The 22,212-nt window shown below is 44.3% G+C and overlaps 2 protein-coding genes across 2 annotated transcripts; both read left to right on the top strand.

The window, feature by feature from the left end:
- Positions 1 to 5,040: 5,040 nt before the first annotated feature.
- Positions 5,041 to 9,719, top strand: LOC125552579. Its single transcript, XM_048716182.1, has 4 exons — positions 5,041 to 5,325; positions 5,952 to 6,225; positions 6,970 to 7,086; positions 7,178 to 9,719. Exons 2-4 carry the CDS (start codon positions 5,953 to 5,955, stop codon positions 9,233 to 9,235), a joined length of 2,448 nt encoding a protein of 815 aa, XP_048572139.1. The 5' UTR covers positions 5,041 to 5,325; position 5,952; the 3' UTR covers positions 9,236 to 9,719.
- Positions 9,720 to 12,083: 2,364 nt separating this feature from the next.
- Positions 12,084 to 13,826, top strand: LOC125554100 (MEIOTIC F-BOX protein MOF-like). Its single transcript, XM_048717708.1, has 3 exons — positions 12,084 to 13,033; positions 13,143 to 13,409; positions 13,494 to 13,826. The coding sequence occupies exons 1-3, from the start codon at positions 12,155 to 12,157 to the stop codon at positions 13,698 to 13,700; spliced, it is 1,353 nt and encodes a 450-aa protein (XP_048573665.1). The 5' UTR covers positions 12,084 to 12,154; the 3' UTR covers positions 13,701 to 13,826.
- Positions 13,827 to 22,212: the final 8,386 nt, after the last annotated feature.

The following is a 22,212-nucleotide window of genomic DNA, read 5'->3' on the forward strand; positions in this document are numbered from 1 at the left end:
GGTTTGTGGTCGGCATCACTGGAACGAGAAAGAGGTCGGGCTAGCACAAGGATGATAGACTCGCCTTGAGCTCGACAACATATATCGTGTGGCAAAAGGAATGGAAGTGTGATGTACAGGTTCGCTAACCAGCTTCATAGTCTGTTTGGTGTTCGGCATGCCTTGCTAGAGGCCGCCACCAACCGTGCAGTTCAGAGGTGATCCGAACTGCGACCAAGCCGACTTGAACCTAAGGGGTCGCGCGCTTAAGGGAAGGAACCTACGAGGTCGGATCCGGGGACACTGGTCGGATGTGATCCAAACTGTATTCGGATTGCGGCCGAGTAGACTTATGGGCTTTAGGGTCCGTGTGAGGCCCAAGTGTTGAGCCCGCGACGGACGCCTATATATATAGTGGAGGTGCGGCACACTCACGGGCTGATCGCTTCGGTGTTGTCACTAGGGTTTGCATGTGTTGCGAATAGACACCTCCACTCGCCGCCGGTTGTGTGATCGGACCTAGCAGTCCGCCGCACGACGTTCCTCCTACACGCGCGGATACCGTTAGAGGCGGTGCACTTGCGCCGCTCCGGCGAACCTGTACAAGGGAACCGACCACCGGTTGTACGATGGAGATCGGATGAGGAGGAGACGGTCCACGCGGACGCGTTGCCCCAACTCTTCTTCCACTGCACGGCACTGCGCGTCTAGTGGTAAAGAACTGTGATCCATCTCCCGTAGCATGTTCTTGGTTGTTCTGCGTGTAGGAAATTTTAATTTGCAGTGGACGCACCCTACCGTAGACCCCAACACATTCAAATCATGCAAATTAGAGTCCAAAACAAGAGGAAGAGCGTTAGGAACAGTAGATACGATGGAGACGTATCATGATTGACCCATGCGGGAGTAATCCCATGTGTAAAAACTAATGATATCTCGAGAAAGAGGAGAGATAAGGTGAGGAGGAGTGGGGCGTGGTGGTGATTGGTGGTCGGACTGAGCGGAGGCATGAGCATGGACGACGCCGGCAGCGGCCACCATGTCAGATTGTTCTAGAGGCTTGCTTTTTTAATTGCTCAACAATGAGGTTGTGGGGGATAAGAATGAACGAGGGAAGGGCTTATTTGCAGATGTGGAGAGAGGCGCGGGTATCTTTTTGCAAAATTGTCATAGTTTGCTTTCTATCCGCCAGATATAGATCGGACGGTCTATATTGCAAGATGGCAGACATGCATACCATCATCACCAACTCAGTTTTTATATGAGTAGAGATAAAGATAGAAAAAACGTAAATGGGTTGGCCCATTTAGATCGAAAGGAACGCAGAGGGATGTGCGCTTTTGCTAATAACCCATTAAGGGGTGCTTAAGGCACCGTTTAGGGTTTGCCCTCGGTTAAGGTGCTGGAAGGGGTGTGTTACACAAAATGTGTGCGGAGCCAATGGCTTGCCGTAAGTTTGTGTTCTTGAAATAAGATCTCCAACTAGGAGCTGCAATCATTGATTCGGACTGCTTGAACGTCATTCGCAGCATTGATGCAGGAAGTCGACGAGAAAACTCTTGATCATTGAAGATATCAGAAGGATGAAACGTGCAATGGGAGACATCTCATTGCGCCATGACAGCCGGGAATACAATGTGCTCATATTATTGCCAATCATTCTCTTGTATTAGCACTAGGATGACATGTCTGGCTGCTTGAACCCCTTGATCATGTAAACTCTTTTGTTAATCAATAGAGGATCAGACTATTTTTCTCAAAGAGAATGTTGGACATGTAATTGTCTGGGATGGATGCAAACACCAAGTTGATGAGAACGAGTCTACGCACTAGGTATTATCTTGGCCTTATAACCACTAAGACTAGATTTAAATTTGTCAATTATGAAGATGTAAGCCAAAGATTCATATTTTGTCGAAAGAATGAGGGGGTGCCCCAAGAGAACTGAGTTGGGATATCTATATAGAACGAGAAGGATATGCTTGATGATAAGGATAATATGGTTGACAGTTTTGCTAAAAAAATGATGGTACATTTAGACCAATGGGGGATTTGACTAATATGGAGCTGAATCTTTGGATGAGATGTTCATTTGGGTGATTTTCTAGAAAATAACTTGAAAACATGCGAACAAGTCGTCAACAAGCATCAACAAGTTGATTAGGGGGCAATTGGTCTAAGAGTGATGCGATGAAATGAGTGTCAGATGTCAATAAAAAAAGCCAGGTGATACAATATCTAATTTTTTGAATCACTTTGCATATGTTTTTCCTCAAATCTCGCGTCTTCAATAATTCTTAGTGCTACTTGCGCCAATTTCCGAGGAAAAATGCAAATTTGTGTTGTTTATGTGCTAGTAGTAAAACTTGACAAGGAAAAAAAATAAAGATGGTTTTGAGGACAAGAAGTCAGATGACGAAGCCCAACAAAGGAGGCTCATGCCCCCACGCATCGTGAGCATGGTGGCCGCAACTAGGTTGCATGGGCCATCAAGGGCCGCCAACCCCTTTCCAACTGTTTATTCCTCCACACCATAACAGAACTCGGAAATTGGGCATGGAGTTCTTATTTTGCTCATGTATTACGACCATGGGTATTGGGCATGGAGTACTTGATAGGTTTAGGCAGGTTTGTGCCCATGGGTCCATGTATAACAAAAAGAAGGGTGGTCGGTTTGGGCCGCAGTTTCTGGATTTCTGGCTTGATACTTGTCTGATTGCCATCCCACCCATTTTATTTTGAGTCCACATACATTGTCGCAAAAGTAGAAAGTTTTAGAGGTCACCATTTTTGTGGCATAACATCATGAATATTTTTATATGGATCCAACTGTTCATATACAACGCGTCCTCCTATATAATCAACTCTTGAGTCAAACCCTAGCACATATTCCTCCCCTCACCGTCGCCACCTCCCTATTCATTGTCCATTCGCTAACCGCCTCACCAAAAATCAACCATGATTTTCATCTTGTTCATCCTCTCTTTTCTTTGGTTCATGGATCTATTTCCGAGTTCATGCCTCCTCTCCCAACATCTTACCACCTTGTTCCTAGTCTATGATGACTCAAAAACCACCAGATCTGATGCATCTCAAAGCCAAATTCATTAAAGGTGCTGTGATCCCTTGCACGATCTGATGATAGATGGGGAACATATAGAGTAGTAGTAGAGCACTGAGTGGAAGATGAGGCTGCAGTGACTTGATGACTAAATTATTCTTTTGCAGCGGTGATTTCTGTCCCCTTGAAGAGGATAAGATGATTGGAAAAAAGGGGGCAACACGACTGTATTGATGGCCAATTCCTCATCGACCTGACTTGATTTTTGTTTACTTACAAATGTGGACTTCGGTAAGTACCATAAATAACATCTTATTTTGGGTTAACGGGTCATTTGCTTTTACTCAACTAAAAAAATTATTTGAGAAGTGTAATAAAATTTCTAAGGCCATGTATCTCACGTGATTAAAATTTTAGAAAGAGCCTCTTCCGTGGCACTAGAAGTATGAAACCAAACAATTAAGAATTATTTGAGCGGTCGTAAAATTTGTTTGATGTTTACATTGCGATCAAACAATTAAGAATGTTTGTCAGACAAAAGATATCTTCTGAGTTTAATAGACTGGGAAGATTTATATCAACGTGTTTAATATATCATCTTCTGAGTTTAACAAATCATAAATCTCGTTATAGCACATTCAACGTGTGATAACCAGGATTTTTTATCTAGTAAACTCATAATTCATTAGATCCTTTATATCAATGCCAAAACATGTTTGTTGCAAAGAGAATAAGTTTAATCCTTTGTTTAAGATCGCAATGCAAACAAAACCAAAAAAATAAAGAGGGTTTTTCTCTGATCAAACAAAGGGAACATACAAGATGGATTTTGTAAGGATCAATGATCTATTCCGTAGTATACCAAGTCATTAAAGATGCTCGCAACCCTCCAACCTCAACACCCAAACAAACACAAGTAGATCAGAATTGAATAGGAAAAAGTGCATAGGCGAACACGCGTTGATTAAAACCGATGAGTTGGTTCCCTCAAAAAAAAACCCCGATGAGTTGGTGAACTAACTAACACGAGCAGGAATCCCTACCCTAAGAAATCCATTCGGGCACCGAGCAGAGATGCAATATATAATGATGAACTAGCAAGCGAGATTTGATATTGACGAGCAGCACGAGTAAATTATTAGTCTATAAAATCAAATTATGAATTGTTACTCCTTTTTGTTTCATAATTCTTGTCGTGATTTTAGTTGAAGCGAGGAAGTAGCAATAAGCCAACCCAACTATTGCGAACCATTCAGTGATTGGATGGTTAGGTGGACAATGATATCCACAGCCCATCAGGGTTCAAGTGTTGATGCTCGCATTTATTCCGAATTTATTTCAGGACTTTTGATGATGCGCGCTCAGTGGGAGGAGAAGTTTTCATCGACTACGAGGCGCCTACGGTGACTTCGTAAATCTCAAGATGATATCCTGGCTCAGGCCCTGTTTGGTTCATAAGTCCTAGGACTTTTTTAGTCACAACCTATAAGTCTCAAGTCCCTAAAAAGTTCTTACCTGTTTGGTTCCTGCGACTTATAAGTCTCTATAAGACCATATTACAACTATAAGTCCCTATAAGTCCCTCCTTGAGAGTCCTATTTCATAAGTTCCAAATGCCCACTTTAAGTCCCTATAAGTCCCTACTGTTTGGTTTAGATGGGACTAGACTTTTTTAAGTCCCTAAACCAATAAGTCCCTGAAAACAAACACCCTCTCAGTTTTTCGGAGATGCTCATAGGGATAGGATGTGCGTGTGTGCGTTCATAGAGATGAGTGTACGCGCGTGTATATGATCGCTTGGGTCTATACTGATGTTTTTTTAAAGAAAGCCAACCCAACTGTCCTCGCGCACAACACGAGGAGGGCCTGTTCCAAATGCAGTGGAGGGTCTCGGTGGGCCGCCGGTCGCGACGCTCGCTCGCACGCACGCGGCAACGCGGAGGCACACAACAAACCACCTCCGGCAAATATTGCATTCAAAAAAAAAAAACACCTCCGGCAAATACAGAAGGGAACGCGACGGCGGCCGATTTGCGCCTTCTTCGGCCTCCCGCTGCTCGCCAAAATCAAAACCCGTCGTCATATAAACACCGCGCCGAATCATCCCCTTTCCCCCAATTCCCCCCCTCCCCAAAACAAAAGCAGCCGCCGCCGCAAACCCATAGTTATCTACGACAAGCAGCAGCAGCAGCAGCCGCCGCCGCACCTGTCATCGGGCGGCTGTCCTCCTGCTGCGCCGCGCCCCCGCCCGTCGTCGGCGCGAGACGACGCCTGGTCCTTCGCGCGTATGGCGTCCTTCCCCTTTCCACTTCACCATGACCTTGCATCTCTGCTTACCCGACTGGATTCGGTAGGATAGGGATGATCTGCTGGCGGTAGTCGGTTCACCAACTCGGGGCTAGGGTTTTCGGCTAGCCAGTTTCGATCAGCGCGTCTCCGCCTGCCTAGTTTTTCCTATTCAGTTCCGATCTATTTTTAGTTTGTCTGGGTTGGGGTTGGGGATGACGGGTTTGCGAGTGCCTGCAATCGACTTGGTATACTGCAACGTTGAACCGTACGTACAAGATCCATCTCGCAAGATCGCTGGCTATTTGGTCTGGTTCGTTGTTTGCACGCGTGCGATTCCCCTGCGCGTTTGTCCTGTTTCCTTTGTTTGATCAGGACGAATCAATCTTCTTTTCTAGTCTTTTTTTTACGTTGCGACCTCGAATAAAGGATTATACCTGTTTTTAACCTCCAGAATTAGCTGTGCAACAAACATCTTTTGGTATTGATAACGAGGAATACTGGATTATGAGTTTCATGGATGAAAAATCCTGCTCATCACTGGCTAAATGTGCTATAACGAGATTTTATGACTTAGTACAGATTTGTTTCTGATCGATGTCACCTGTTCATGTTGCAATGTCAGGATGAGGCTCTCCTTCAGGCAAGACACCGACATGGCAGGTGCCATCTTCATGTGCAACACCAGGGCAAGGGAGCAGTTCTTTGGCTCAGGCGTTTTCAGACTTGCTTTAGAGTATCAGCCCTTTGTCAACAATGTCAAACAAGGGATGCCTCTCTTTCTCTTTGACTACAACGAACGCAAGCTTTACGGGGTGTTTGAGGCCGCCTCTGATGGTGGACTGGATATTACTGACAGAGCTGCTTTTAGATCTTCTGGCCACTCATATCCTGCACAGGTAACCTGCATCAAACATATGTCTCTTCAGTTCAAATTTATCAAAATATAGGGTCTTCTGAGTTTAATATCTCTGAAAAATAACACTTTGTCGTTGGAAATTTTATGACTGCTCAAATAATTGTTAATTGTTTGGTTTCAGGCTTTTAGTGTCATGAAGATGCTCTTTCTGATTTTTTAATCACACGAGACAGGCTTAGACAATTTTTTTGTACTTCTCAAACAAATTTTTGGGTGGAATAAAAGCAAATGACCACTTACCCCAAAGTTATGAGCTGAATCTTCAAGACTATATATCTTGGCATAGCTTGTGTTGTCTCAGAGTTGCATTTGTACACATGCATCTAACTTTTGACACTTCACATCAATTAATAATTAAGATAGCTCTGACAAAAGATCATGTAAGGTGCCCAGCAAAAAATAAGACTGCTGACACAATGGACACAAAGTTTTCTGTCATTACAACCCTAAATGAGTTGTTTATTCAGCCATCTGGGAACGTTCTTAAAAAATAAAGTATGACATCGGACGAACAGATTGATATACTTCTTTTTTTGGTTTAGATGGTTACTTCACGGTTTTTAGTTAAAAACTTCTTGTTAAGGATTTTTTTTTTGCATTTACTACAGTACTAGGCAGTCGTTTGAATATAAAATACCCGTTATAATTCGTTCTCGGTTCTGGGAACTGTTTCTTTATTGTATTTGTGTGCTACTGTAAGAATTATTCAATTGTTTTTTTCTAGGTTCGATTCAAAATTATTTGGAAGTGCAGACCACTTGCAGAAGATGAGTTCTCTCATGCCATAAAAGAGAATTACTATACGATATATAAATTCTATTTTGACCTTTCCTACCAGCAGGTTTGCTTTACTACAGAACTTGGTTAAAAGTTAAAATCCATGATTTTTTAATTGCATGGCTGTAATCACACAAACTTGTTCTTACTGACAGGTTGTCCAGCTATATGAGTTGTTTGATAATAAGAGGGTAGAGCAACCTATTCGCAACTACACCATAAGTGCTCATTCGAAAGAAGGCCACTTCAGTAAAGGGAGACCAGACAAAAGGAGTTTGACTCCAAATATTTCTCCCATTTCTACTGATCAATCACACACTTTGACTGTAACAGCTGGAACAAACTATTCTGCTCCTACAAGGATGCGTGGAACGGCACCACATAATTTTGAGGCACGAACAAATCTGTCAGTGCCATTGGTAAGTAAACCCGTTGGAGTCCAAATTGATCCCATCCGCAGCAGCCATCATGTTCAAAAGATATTACCTTATCATAACAATTCACATCTCCAAGATGTTTCGACAGTAGATGGCATTTCAACTCAGGTATATGCTCCCTGTTCTCAGACAAATGGATATCACCGAGATCAATTTGTTACAAATCAATCATATCCAATATCTGATGACTACATGCACAGTAGCTTGTCTTCTGGATGCATGACTGCCAGTCCAACTGATAGAATTAGGTCGTCTAAAAAGCAGTCATATGTAGGCAGTACTTCACGATCTCTAAAACATATTACTCATGCGTTAACTGGCGGAGACAGAAACCACGTGAATTCAACTCCAAATGTCCCTTCATATCATTTTTCTCTGGCAAATCCACAAGGCAGTGCTAACTTGAAGGACAACTATGATATCGACTGTCACCAGTGCAAAGAGATACACACATCTGAGCATCAGCACTTAAGCATGGAAAGAGCTCAAATAGCTCCAGTATTAATCCAACAAGGTATTCCTGCATACCCTGACGTTCCTGAAGTATCAACAATTGGTCAACGGAAAGATGATTTTAGTGATTACATCCCGATTGCTGATTGTGCTCAAGATTTTGATAATGATTGGTGGAAACATGGTTCCAATCATAGTGTTTCAGGTTCACTGGATCTTCGAAATGTTGCTGGAGCCAACATGTCAGATCAATTACATACAAACCGTGAAATAGGAGCTGAAAGTAACACAACAATAGTTCCTGGTCAGTGCTCACAAAACAGTGTGTTTTCTCGCTTATCGCTGAAGCAACAACCTCTTCAAGAAATTGTTGGTTCACAAAGCAGTGTGTTTTCTCGCTTATCGCCGATGCAACAACCTCTTGAAGAAATTACTGGTCCTTCACTCAGTCAAATGCTTAGTTCACTTTCCAATAGAACAAAACAGTGGAGCAGTGGGAATAGAACACATATTTCTAAAGAAAGAGAGATCAGAAGCGAGAACATGACACTTATTTCTCACAAAAGAGAGGATATAGCACTTACTTATGATGCTGGTAACCAGTTGGTTGGTGAACAGTCCATTGACATAACCTGTCCTCTTGCTGAGCTAAACCTGCCAAACGTAGTAGAAGGAAAAGAAAGCGCAGAGCCTCCCTTCTTAAACTTCAAGAGGCGCAGAGAAACAGCGCAGCTGGATGACAACTTAGGAAAGGAGACTAGTGGGAAAATGAAGAGGAGAAAGCTTGTGCGCCCATCCTTTGGAGAGAATAACAACCCTACTAATTCTGGAAAAGAGATCCAAGTGAATGGTGCAGAGGACAGGAAACATCCACATTTCGACGCTGATGGGAACAAGTTCAGTATTGACCTGAACAAACCTGCATCCACAGACGATGGTCTAGTGAAGGAGGATGGTAGCACCATACTGTGCCCTGTTGATATCAACATACAAACCGAGAAGCCCTGTGAAGTAAACACCACACACAAGCCAAAATTTTCAGATGCTATGGAGGTAACTGGGGAACAAGATCACCCTGTGGAGAATGCCGCACAAACTGGTGGTAAAGTTTCACTTGATTTGAGCATGGCAGATTTGAATACAATGGACAAGTCTAAGCTTCAAGCAATTCTTGATTCACCATGGTTGCAAGCACTTGACAAGCTGAGGAACGGAAAGTCCAACAACTCTGAGGTGGCTGGATCAAGCATTTGTGGTGATGACAATACATCGGGTGATGACAATACATCGAAAATGGAGACGAACCCTGATGGGAGCACCTAACCTAGGTGTACCAAATCTGTTACTGATGTAGCAGCTTCAATCTTGTACTGGCATGAATTGCTCCAATTGGATTCTTCTCCAACTGCTACTACAGAGGCAGGAGGTAATCCTCCTTTTTGGGATTTTTTGTTTTTGGCCACTACGGAAGAAGAACCCAGTTGCAGCAAGAACCCAATTGGAGCAAATACCATACGAGTACAAGACTGAAGCTAGCAGTAGCTGTTAATGTCCGGTATCATACACAGGAATAGTTACATGTGTTTTGGAGGTAAAGGTTGTCGGAGGGGTTGACTCAATGGGAATCAGTTTCCCTTTGCCCCAGAACTCACGATCCCTAATCATCGTAGCTTTCTTGGATGCTACCTTGTATGAATGTATACGAGATATACTCCATATGAAAGATGATGTTTTGGCAGTACATTTGGATGAAATCTTGCGTTATTTTGTGCTAACACTACCCATAGTAGTGTAGCATCACTCCATCTGCATTGTTAGAGCAACCCTAGCAGATCTGGTAAAACCTTGCTGGCCCTTATAACTTCGGGCGTTTTTATAGGATCTGCTCTTTGTTCGTCCCGAGTAGTGTTTGCATAGCATTTCCCCTACCTGCCTTCGCCGCAATCCCACCAACTTCGGCAACCAATCCACCTATTCATGTGCTTGATTCTTGTGCGCGCACACACTTTTACAGCATATCTATGTCCGGCGAAGGTCACTGGTGTGGGGGCCGTGGCGGCTCACCCCCGCGCAAGTGCCCCCGGCACGACGCCAAGGCAAGCAGCTCCAGCCAGCCTCCGGTTAAGCCATGGCTCGCAAAGCAGGCCAAAGAGCGCGACACCCTCTCTCGTACCGGCGGCCGGAAGGCACGGCCGAGCTTCCATGAGGTCAGGGACGCGCTTTGGCCCACCACCAAGGCACTAGCGGCCGCCGCGCGGCTCGAGGCGGCAAAGGAGGGGTACGACCTTGCGTACATTCTCTACAATTCGGCGATCGAGTTCTACCTAAAGGCGAAGCCCTAAACTAGTTTAGATTAGGTTTTATCTAGTATGTTTTTAAGTTTGTATGTTTGAATGTATGAACTCTGGTGAACTATGGTGGCGCGAACATTAAGTTTCAAATATGTAGTATGGTTTTACAAGATCTGTTCTGTCGTGCCTTTTGCAGTGATGCAGATTCGTTTTACAAGATTCAACTTTGTTGCTCTAATCACGGAGTTTGTTTTATTTTATTTTTTATTTAAGCGATAATAGTGGGGCTAACAATTTACACAGCCGACCGGTGAAGCGATCGTGCTGATCGCTCGTCCTTGCGCCACGTGTAAGTTGAAGTTGAAGAAAAGATTTGGTCTGACGGTTATTTTGAAGGTTGATCATGTGGGTGTGGCCAAACCCAACCAAATGGGTCAGTCTTAGCATGCCGGCCTGGTAGCATGTTTATATAATCAGGTCATGCCAGCATGTGGCCCATCTAGGGCCGTGAGACTGGTCACGAGTGCCGGCATCACACGGCCATTTATTTATTTTTATACAACCCAATAGGCTTAATATAGGTCCAAAACAACCCAATAGGCTGAATTCTCGCGGGCTGGCGTGCGAAACGGCCGCCGTTCCCGCCCGTGTAACATAGGGGTTGTGTCTGGGCCAGGGAGGGCATCATGTGTGCCGGCCCGGCACGGGCCGTGTACCTGCTGTGCGCGGCCAATCCGTGCTGTGTCTAGCACATATAACCCTAGTCGTGTCGTGCCGGGGCGACCCATTTGGCTAGGTCTGACTGCTGGGCGACCGGCCGAATCTGTTCCTAATCGTCCTAATCGCAGGGTTGACCTTAGCCAACTTCTGTTAGTTGAAGAAGCATACATCTTGGAGTGTGCATTCGGTTTTCTTGTTTGATTCGGTTTGGTTTATACGGTTTGTGGTTTATATGTCTTTTATACTTTGGTTTATATGGTTTTATACATAGATACAGTTCAGTTTCGATAATAAGCATTTACTTTCGGTTCGGTTTCAGTAATAACCAAATTAATCAAAGTTGGTGTAAATTTTTAATCCAACACATAACTTTTTCACGTATATATATATATATATATATATATATATATGTATATAGTGTTACTATTCATCAACCAAGGTGCAGAATAAGTTATTCTTCACCCGAGGTAATCTTACGATTATTTCATAATTAAATTACATTTCGAATTCAAATAGTTACATTCCTATTGATTCACTACATAAAATTTGACATAAGAAAATAAAAATATAGGTCATAAGACAAGAAAATTTGCAGTTTATGTGTATTTTAGACTATGTTTTTATGTTTGTAATTTTACATAACATAAAATATTTTTTACGGCGATTATATATTTTCTTACGGTCTCTTTTTGCGTCGGAAATAAGACAAAATTTACGGAACGTAAATTTACGGTGCATTGATGGTAAAATAGAGGGGGGTGAAGAATAACTATGCCTCACCCAGGGTGACGAATAGCGCGACCCTATATATATATCATAATGAGCAAAAATTAATTAAAAAAAAGGATAAATAATGCACGTTGGATAAGCAGTCATGCTAATCACATAAAATGAAGCACTAAATAGCTCGAAAGTATTGTGCTGTTGCAGCCTATTACGCTTTTTTGAACTAAAAAACCTTAATTTTGGTTAATTCGGTTTAATCAAATGATTTTTAGTTTCTAATCGGAAAAACCGAAATGCAAATGGTTTTCAGATTTCAAAACTGAAACTGAAATTAAAACCTGAAAAGACCAAAATTTTGGTTCAGTTTTTGTTTTCTTCAGTTTTTGGTTTTCAGTTCCATTTTGCACACCCTGACATATACCCCTTCGAGAAAAGAAGTTGAAGACGCGTACAGGAACGGATCTAGGGTAATCTTCTCAGTCGACTCGTTCCCGATCTGAAATACATGGATGCCGCCGGCGTCGACCGGCTGAGCGACCTGACGGACTGCCTGCTCCACACCATCCTCTCCCGCCTGGAGGCCCGGCAGGTCGTGCAAACCTGCGTGCTGTCGTCGAGGTGGCGCCGCCTCTGGCTGGCCGTCCCGTGCCTCGACATCGACGGCGGGGAGGACCAAGAGGGGGAAGATGAGGAGGAGCGGCACAAGAAGCTGGACGATTTCGTCGACAACCTCTTGCTTCGCCGTAGCACCTGCGCCTCCTCGCCGCTGCACACCCTGCGGGTGAGCGTCGCCTCGCCGCGGCCTCTGTGGAGGCGGGCCCACCACGACCGCCGTTCTTCCATCTGCGCCGCCCACACCAGATGGGTTAGCCGTGGCCTCGAGTGCTCCCCGGCGGTGCTCGAAGTACGCGGCATCAAGCTGCCTTCCTTCGCCTCAGGCACCCACCGCCTCACTAAGCTGCTCCTTCAGGACGTGATTCTCCACAAGGATTTCGAGAAGCATCTCTTCGCTTGGCTCAGAGTCCTCCAAGACTTGGAGATCAGAAGCTCAGACATGTCCAATCTCTCAAGGATCGAGTCCAACACGCTCAAGAACCTCACAGTTGAGGCAGACACCATCTTAAACTTCGAGGTCATAGCCCCTCGGCTCGCCTCGCTGCACCTTGCCGTCCAGTTCCGTGGCCTTCGAGCCTTCTCTGTCACCGTAAGGGATGCGCCTGATCTTGTCCAAGCATCCGTCCGCTTATTGGACAACCCTCTGCCGGTGAAAGGATATCCCTTTGTTTTTCAACAGGACGCAAATTTGTTGCCACCGATGCTATGTAGATTTCTCCGCTCTCTATCCAACGTCAGAAGCTTGGAGTTGTCAGGATTTCGTGATATGGTTTGTTCCTTTAGTCTTGTGCTTGCTTCATTTGTATGTAATTCCCATTCATTCAACTGCATAATGCAAGTGCACACTAACTAACCCTGTTCTTGCCTATGCAATGTAGGCACAACATATTTCGCCACCTCCTTCACTTGGTGTTCCTTGGCCTGCCGAGTACCAATTTCAATTGATGGCGCCAGGAAGTGATAAATCTGCCCCATGTCCTATGTTGCAGGCGATACTTGATGAGGAGCACAATAGATTACCAATGTTCCGCAATCTAAGAACCCTGGTCCTTGAACAATGTGAGATTGGTGACAACATTCAGACGTTGTGTAGTTTCCTGCATTATACGCCTGCCCTCGAGAAACTTACTCTGAAGAACTGTGAGGTAACTACATTTAACTTCACTTGATTTGTCTAACTGAAGGACCTTACCTACCTCCAAATTTATTTGTTTTGCTCCTGTGTGTAGTGCCAAAAGGTTCCATCCAGTTCAGCTTCCAACATTTTGGAGATGGGATTTATGACCTCCAGTCTCAGCCTAGTACAAATCCAGTACGATGACAAGGATGATCATGAAGGCCAAGGTACTCCACAAGTTGACAATGTTGTGTCCATGGTGGAGAAGAACATGCCAGTGACTGCAATGATCCATGTGACCAAAGTCAGGAAAACTTAGAATCCTCGTTTTAGCTGTTCATGGAATCATTTTGTCCATATATATTTTTTAGGTATATTTGGTGAATATTTCTAAATAGAGTTTACTCCACTTTTCATCTCCAAAAATAATGTTTTACGCATTTTACCCGGCCCGGCATGGCGCAGTGGTAGAGTCTCTCCACTTGTGGCCTGGAGGTCCGGGTTTGAACCAGCCTCCTTGTTTAGAACTTATGCAAGGGTATGACTGTCTAGAAATTTCCTTCACAGACCCCACATTGTCAGGGAGTTTTCAACACTAGATACGCCCTTTTAATTTACCTGGCCCCGAAGTTTAATCTTGTTCAGGATATATACCCTTAACTTTGAATTTTGGCAAGAATTATCCCCGACATAAATCCCCATGTGACTCCATTTTGGTACGTCAACAAACCAGACACATGCCCTTTGTACGTGTCACCCGCATGGCACTGCCACATAGGATTGATATAGTGGTTCCAAAATTCAGGATGGTCAGAATGGGGACAATTTTGCCAGGGGGTAAAGTATGTCAATTCCGGGTAACAAAGAGTGACCAAGCTTGAACTTGGGAAATCCTAAAAAAACCACATGTTTAGAGCAACTCCAATAGCTCTTGTATCCCCCCCCCCCCCCCCCCCCAATACCATTCCCCAATACCATTTATGGGGAGTTGGGCTAAAAAAAAGCCTCCAAAAGCTTGCGTAAACCGATCCCGTAAAAACACCCCCTCTATCCTGTAATAAAATTTACGGGAAGATGGCCTTCCTGTATAATTTTGGCGGGCGGATAACCGCTTGAAATTTCATGAGCTAAACGACGTTACACCAAAACGTCGCTTCGTCGGCTCGCCACCATCGGAACATCGCCATGGCGCTCCCGCAAGGTCGCGCCACTGCCATGCAGCCTTGCCCTGAGAGGCCGTTGCCAGAACATCATCGCACCTGTCGCGCAACCCTAGCCCGGGCGTCGTCGCACATGTCGTGCAACCCTACCCCGCGAGGCCGGCTGCCTCCTCTGCCGTCAGATCGCCGCCGCCGTCCCTGATACGTAGCCCTGCCCTGCTAGGCTGGGCTCCTCCGTCGCCACACAACCTTGCCTCGGGAGGCCGCTCCGTCGCACAGCCCTGCCTGGCCTGTCCCGCAAGGCCCCTCACCGCCAGGTCGGCCCGCCGCCGCGAGGCCGACCAGTGCCGCCTCATTTCTCCGGCTGCCGTTGCCACACGGTGTCACTGACTTGCAGGCCCCAACACCTTTTAATGGAAATATGAAGAAAAAAAATATTTTAAGGGAAGAAGTTCTACGAGAACTGAGAAAATTAGATGTTAGAAAATTTCCCCTAAATTATAGTCATGCGTAAAACAACTTTTACGAGAAGATTTTTACAGGAGATGAGGGAGTTGCTCTTAGGGGGTTAAAAATGATTTGAAATCTTCTAAACAAAGGACAAGCATTATTCTTTCCTGTTATACACAAGATGATTTTTATGTGTTGTGTGGGAAATATTTTTTAGAAACTTTCAATCTATTCATCTTCAATCATGGCAGTATAAAGAACATCAGAGGTAATAAAAATTACAATCAAGTCTTCGTCGCCCCTCCCTCGCTGGAGCCAAACAAACCTTATTGTAGTAGACAGTCGGAAAGTCGTCGTGCTAAGGCCCCATCGGACCAGCGCACCAAAGCAGCAACTATCGCCCATGAAGAAAAGTCATAGATGGGAAGAATCAAACCTGTAAACACCGAAACTAAGATGAACGAGGACCGGATCCAAGTAGATCCACCGAAAACCAGCACCGATCGATATGCTTGCTGATGTTGACTATTAGAAATGTGCCCTAGAGGCAATAATAAAATGGTTATTTTCATATTTCCCGTTTATGATAAATATTTATTATTCATGCTAGAAATATATTGACCAGAAACTTAAATACATGTGTGAATACATAAACTACAGCGTGTACCTAGTAAGTCTCTACTAGACTAACTCGTTGATCAAAGATAGTTAAGGTTTCCTAACCATAGACATGAGTTGTCATTTGATAACAGGATCACATTATTAGGAGAATGATGTGATGGACAGACCCAACTGTAAGCTTAGCATCAGATCGATTAGTTATTTGCTACAACTTTCTTCATGTCAAGTATCAGTTCCTTAGATCATGATTTGTCACTCCCGGATACTGGAGGAATACTTTGTGTGCTATTAAACGTCACTTCGTAACTGGGTGATCATAAAGGTGCTCTACAGGTATTTCCGAAGGTGTTTGTTGGGTTGCATGGATCGAGGCTGGGAGTTGTTGCTTCGTGTGACAGAGAGATATCTCTCGGCCCTCTCGGTAATACAACATCATAAAGCGCTTGCAAGCAATGTGGCTAATGAGTTAGTCACGGGATCTTGTATTACAGAATGTGTAAAGAGACTTGCCGATAATGAGATTGAACTAGGTATGGAGATACCGACGATCGAATCTCGGGCAAGTAACGTATCGCCGGACAAAGGGATTTGCATACGGGATTGACTGAATCCTTGACATCGTGGTTCAATCGATAAAGATCTTTGTTATGTGGGAATCAATATGGGCATCCAGGTCCCACTATTGGTTATTGACCAAAGAGGAGTCTTGGTCACGTCTACAAGATTCTCGAACCTATAGGGTGTAACACCCTCGATGCGACTATATCTCCCACGTGTCGAGGCACGACTTAGAGGCATAATCGCATTGAAGGCATATGTCGCAAGTCAGGCAATCATCACAAACATCCCATGTAATATAGATAATCAAAAAGGGATAACATAGTTGGCTTACACTCGCCACGTCAATCAAATACATAAATAACATTACATCATCCAAACACTCATGGCCCGACTACGGCGCCAAAATAAAAGATAACCCAACATGCGACACGGTCCCGATCACCCCCAACAGGGCACCACTACTGATCATCAGGAAAGGAAACATAATAACGTTGAGAGTCCTCGTCGAACTCCCACTTGAGCTCGAGCGCGTCACCTGGAACGGAATCATCAGGCCCTGCATCTGGTGTAATAGTAATCTGTGAGCCACAGGGACTCAGCAATCTCGCACCCTCGCGATCAAGACTATTTAAGCTTATAGGTAAGGCAAGGTAAATATATGTGGAACTGCAGCAAGCGACTAGCAAAATATGGTGGCTAACTTATTCGCAAAAGAGAGCGAGAAGAGGAGGCAAAGCGCGAGCGAGAAACTAAAGAGCAACCTGCACAAAACATTACTCCAACACCGTGTCCACTTCCCGGACTTCGCCGAGAAGAGGACATCACGGTAACACACTCAGTTGATTCATTTTAATTAAGTTAAGGTTCAAGTTATCTACAACCGGACATTAACAAATTCCCATCTGCCCATAACCGTGGGCACGGCTTTCGAAAGTTCAAATCCCTGCAGGGGAGTCCCAACTTAGCCCATGACAAGCTCTCACGGTCAACGAAGGAATAGACCTCCTCCCGAGACGTTCCGATCAGACTCGGTATCTCGGTTCTTCAAGACACTTCGACAGGTTAAAACGAGACCAGCAACACCGCCCGAATGTGCCGACAAATCCCGATAGGAGCTGCACATATCTCTTTCTCAGGGCACACTCAGATAGGTCAAGCTACGAGTAAAACCAACCCTCGAGTTTCCCCGAGGTGGCCCCGCAGGCTGCCTGGTTCGGACCAACACTCAGAGGAGCACTGGCCCGGGGGGGGGTAAAATAATGATGACCCTCAGGAGCGCGACTCCCAAGGGAAAAGAAAAGGCTAGGTGGCAAATGGTAAAACCAAGGTTGGGCATTACTGGAAAAGCTTTAATCAAGGCGAACTATCAAGGGGTTCCCATTATAACCCAACCGCGTAAGGAACGCAAAATCCGGGAACATAACACCGTTATGACGGAAACTAGGGCGGCAAGAGTGGAACAAAACACTAGGCGAGAGGCCGAGACTTCCACCCTTTACCAAGTATATAGACGCATTAAGATAACAAGGTAATATAATGATATCCCAACAAGTAAATAAATGTTCCAACAAGGAACGGCCTCCAATCTTCACCTGCAACTAGCAACACTACAAGAGGGGCTGAGCAAAGCGGTAACATAGCCAATCAACGGTTTGCTAGGACAATGTTGGGTTAGAGGTTTGATATGGCAATTTGGGAGGCTTGAAAGCAAGTGGTAGGCATCGTAGCATTGGCATAGCAAAAGAGCGAGCAAACTAGCATAGCAAAGATAATAGTGATTTCGAGGGTATGATCATCTTGCCTGCACAGTTGTCAGAGTTGACTGGATCCTCGAAAACAAACTCAACGGGCTCCTCGTTAGCGAACTCGTCTCCCGGCTCTACCCAAACAAGACAAACAAGCAACAAGGACACAATCAACCACGTGCAAGGATCAAACAAGATGATACGAAGATGGTATGCTATGCGGGATGCGACGCGGGATGCATATGCAAGATATGACAGGAAATGCATGAACCTGGCCTCAACTTGGAAATCCAAGTGTGCCACTGTAAAGATGAGATGAAATCGCTTGAAAACGATATAAAGAACGCCGGAATCGGAGTTACGGTTTGGAAATGGCAAGCGATTCAAATATGACACCGGTCTGCGATTTGCAGCAAGTAGCCATCTAAATGCAATGAGATGAACATGCTACATCACCCAAACATGACAACAAAATACATGGCAGGGATGAACTCAAGATTCTTAACAAAAGTCTAGCACTGAGCCACGGCCAATTCATCCATTAACAGGTTCAAACAAGCATGGCAAAAATGTATATGGTAAACAGATTTCAGACTTAGTGAAATTAACACTTGTCTGGAATTTCAGATCAGATAACACTCTTTGGAGCAACAAAACTACATGATACAGGACCTGAACATGGCAAAGTAAAGCATGGCATGGAGCTAATCAAAGAGCTTAACAAAAGTCCCTTAGTGACCTTGAGCCAAAAGGGATCAGAAAATATACTAACAAGCATGTGAACATGGCAAAAACATAATCAGTTTTCAGACTTAGTGAAAACTGGCACATGCTGAAATATAACTCAAGTAGGCATGTTTACGAGCTCGATGCACTCACTACGGAGCAAGTCATGATAAGCTAAGCATACATCTATCAAGAATACACAAAATGCAAGCCAGACATGACAAGAACAATAGCATAGCATGCACGGATCAACTACAACATCATCGGCAAAATTGCAAACAAGTTGACAATCTGCCCAGATTCACAAAGTAGCAAAAGTAGAGCTCGATTGACTCAAGCTAGGGTGCTCCATAATTGCAAACAAAGACATGGATGGATAGAGCACTACAATATTAACAAAACATCCTTACTGATCATCCTCAAAAGAGGCACGGATCACTAGGAAACAACATGAACATATGGCATCATGAGATAAACAGCTTAAGGACTTAGTGGAATTGCTAAGTCCCTGAAATCAGAATTAACAAGTGCACCACTTTGCAAGCTTGCACTAGTCACCACACACATCACAAAAATACATGGGTTGCACCTCTGGAAAGATGGCAAAACCCTTAACAAAACATATGTAGAGCATCAGGGCATATCATGCACACAATAATCATGGCAAAAATGACAAATATGCAAATGGAGTAGCAGATCTGACAAATATCTCAAGTAGCCCTCTTCTAACAGCAATTTGGGCATCAAGATGACCTCAAATGAAAATGATGCAATGGAATGAAATGATGTACTCTCTGAGACGAACAATTTGATATGCTATATGCATGAATCGGAGCTACGGATGCAAAGTTACGAGGCTATGAACAGGAGCACTTGAGCTAGGGTTTCGGGAAAAATATCAATCGAATCTCGGATCCAGATCGGATCTCGCCGGGGTACGGATGCCGAGGTTCGCTAGAGCGGCTTGGAGCTCGCCGGCGGGGACTTGGAGGGCGCCGGGACGGCGAGGCGTCGAGGAGGAGGGAGGAGGACGACCGGGCGGCGGCGAGGTAGCGCGGACGCAGAGGTCGTCCGCGGGCGGCGCGAGGAGGCGGCGCCCGGCACCGGCGACCGGCGAGGTGGCGGCGGGGGCCCGGCGACGAGGCGGAGGCGGCGCGGGCGGCCGGTGTCGAAGGGGGACGGCGGCGCGAGCTGGCGCGGGGCGCGGCCCGGACGCGCAGAGGAGGGGGCCGGCCTTGGGCCGAACTGGCTGGCGGCGGCGGCTGGCGGCGGGTGCCACGTGGCACGCTGCTAGAGGCTGCGGGCAGCGGCGGGTGAAATGTCCGGTGCGGCGGACATGTCCGGTGCGCACGAGGGGATTTTTAGGGTTTCGGGGAGGGGGATCCGAGATTTTTCGAGGGGGACCTATTTATAGGCATAGAGGGAGCTAGGAGAGTCCAAATGAGGTGCGGTTTTCGGCCACGCGATCGTGATCGAACGCTCTAGATGATGGAGAGGGTTATGGTGGGTTTTGGGCCAAATTGGAGGGGTGTTGGGCTGCAACACACACGAGGCCTTTTCGGTCCCTCGGTTAACCGTTGGAGTATCAAACGAAGTCCAAATGATACGAAACTTGACAGGCGGTCTACCGGTAGTAAACCAAGGCCGCATGGCAAGTCTCGGTCCAATCCGGAAATGTTTAATCCCCACACGCGAAAGAAAGGTAGAAACGACCACAGGAGGAGAACGAAGTGCCGGAAAGCAAAACGGACAACGGGGAAATGCTCGAATGCATGAGACGAACACGTATGCAAATGCAATGCACATGATGACATGATATGAGATGCATGACAACGATAACAACACACGGAGACAAAAACCCGAACCCGAGAAAATAAAATAACTTAACGCCGGAAACGGCAAGAGTTGGAGTACAAATTGGGAAAGTTACATCCGGGGTGTTACATAGGGTCGCATGCTTAACGTTTGATAGTGCTAGGATAGTATTGAGATATTAATAGTGGAAAGTCTAAAGGTTGGTCGAAGTCCCGGATGGGATCCGGAACATCACAAGGAGTTCCGAAATGGTCCGGAGGTAAAGATACATATATGGACAGTTGTTGTCAGGGTTCCGGAAAATATTCATGATTTTTCTGTAATGTACCGGGAAGGTTCTGGAAGGTTTCAGAGTGGGGCCCACCCGCATGGGGGATCCACATGGACGTGGGTAGTGGGGCTAGGTCCCACACGCCTGGTCAACCGAATCGGTATTGACCAATCGCGAGTCGCCATGTGTCCCACCTTATCCACATCATTATACAAATCTTTTCCATTTATTTCAATTAATTGACAGTTTTATGGAAAACCCCCTATAACTTAGAAAGATCATAACTTTTATTCTATAAGCCCAAATCCAGTGTTTCTTTTTGCAAAATGATCCCTATGAAATGTACTTTCACCTAGATTAATAAAATTTAGTATTTAAATATTTTGAAATTTCTAATTCTAGCCGAATGAATTCAAACTTAAATATGACATAACTTGCATTTTAGAATTCCAATTTGATTGTTTCCTTTTGCTAAATAAACCTACTGAAATGTAGTTTCAGGTTAGCTCACTATAGTTCGATCTTAAATAAATTAAAATTTGAATTTAATTATATTTCAGTAGTCGCTATTATTCTAATAGCATCAAAATGTAAATTAGTTTAACTTGAAATAATTTTTTCTTGAATAATATTTTTGCAACATAATTTAGAAATGTAAATTTTGACTTTACTAAATATTCTTGGATTTATAATGACTTCAAGATTCCATTATTAATCTATTCTAGTTCAACTTTAATTTAGCTTTAACTTTAAAACCATATGTTTAAATTGAATAAAACCTTTTGCATTACAATTAGTAAACCATATTAAACCTAGTAATTATTTTGGAGTTGAACTTTGAATTATTAGGGATTACACTTAATTTGTGTTTAGTTTGAACCAAGTAAATAATCTTGGATTTATATTTGACTTTAGTCTAAACTTGAATTAAGATAATTTAAATTGGTAATTATGTTGGATTTATTTTTGACCTTGGCGTATTAATAATTGTAACATGAATTTGTTTAAACCTAAGGGGCATATGAAAGACTGTTAATTAAAGATCATTTCAGTTTGAATCCAAAATGAGGTGAACCTTATTCCAAATTCAAATTGAACTGTAAGTCAAACCAAGTTGTTCAGACTGCTTGTGTGTATTCAAACTTATGGAAGGTCAACAAGTTTGGATTTTTATTCAGACTTAAACATGGACATGGTAATATATTGTTCATAGACCTTAATTCATGTTTCAAGATTCTTTGGAATGAGTCTGTCAACCACAACTTGGCACCACACACTTCTTATGTGATGAACCATTTATCTGAAATTTGCACGTGAACCCTTGCTACCTCTTGAGCATGCGTTGGTTTTCCCTTAAAGTGGAAAGGGTGATGCAACAAAGTAGCGTAAGTATTTCCCTCAGTTTTTGAGAACCAAGGTATTAATCCAGTCGGAGGTAACACGCAAGTCCCTAGTACCTGCACAAACAAACAAGAACCTCGC

The sequence above is a fragment of the Triticum urartu genome, chromosome 4, assembly GCF_003073215.2.
Source record: "Triticum urartu cultivar G1812 chromosome 4, Tu2.1, whole genome shotgun sequence".
Taxonomy (NCBI): Eukaryota; Viridiplantae; Streptophyta; class Magnoliopsida; order Poales; family Poaceae; genus Triticum; species Triticum urartu.

Coding starts and splice junctions, on each gene's coding strand:
- LOC125552579 (XM_048716182.1), top strand. CDS start 5,953: ATGAGGCTCTCCTTCAGGCAAGACACCGACATGGCAGGTGCCATCTTC. Junction 6,226..6,969: donor GCCACTCATATCCTGCACAG/GTAACCTGCATC, acceptor GTTTTTTTCTAG/GTTCGATTCAAAATTATTTG. Junction 7,087..7,177: donor TTGACCTTTCCTACCAGCAG/GTTTGCTTTACT, acceptor TCTTACTGACAG/GTTGTCCAGCTATATGAGTT.
- LOC125554100 (XM_048717708.1), top strand. CDS start 12,155: ATGGATGCCGCCGGCGTCGACCGGCTGAGCGACCTGACGGACTGCCTG. Junction 13,034..13,142: donor TGTCAGGATTTCGTGATATG/GTTTGTTCCTTT, acceptor TATGCAATGTAG/GCACAACATATTTCGCCACC. Junction 13,410..13,493: donor TTACTCTGAAGAACTGTGAG/GTAACTACATTT, acceptor TCCTGTGTGTAG/TGCCAAAAGGTTCCATCCAG.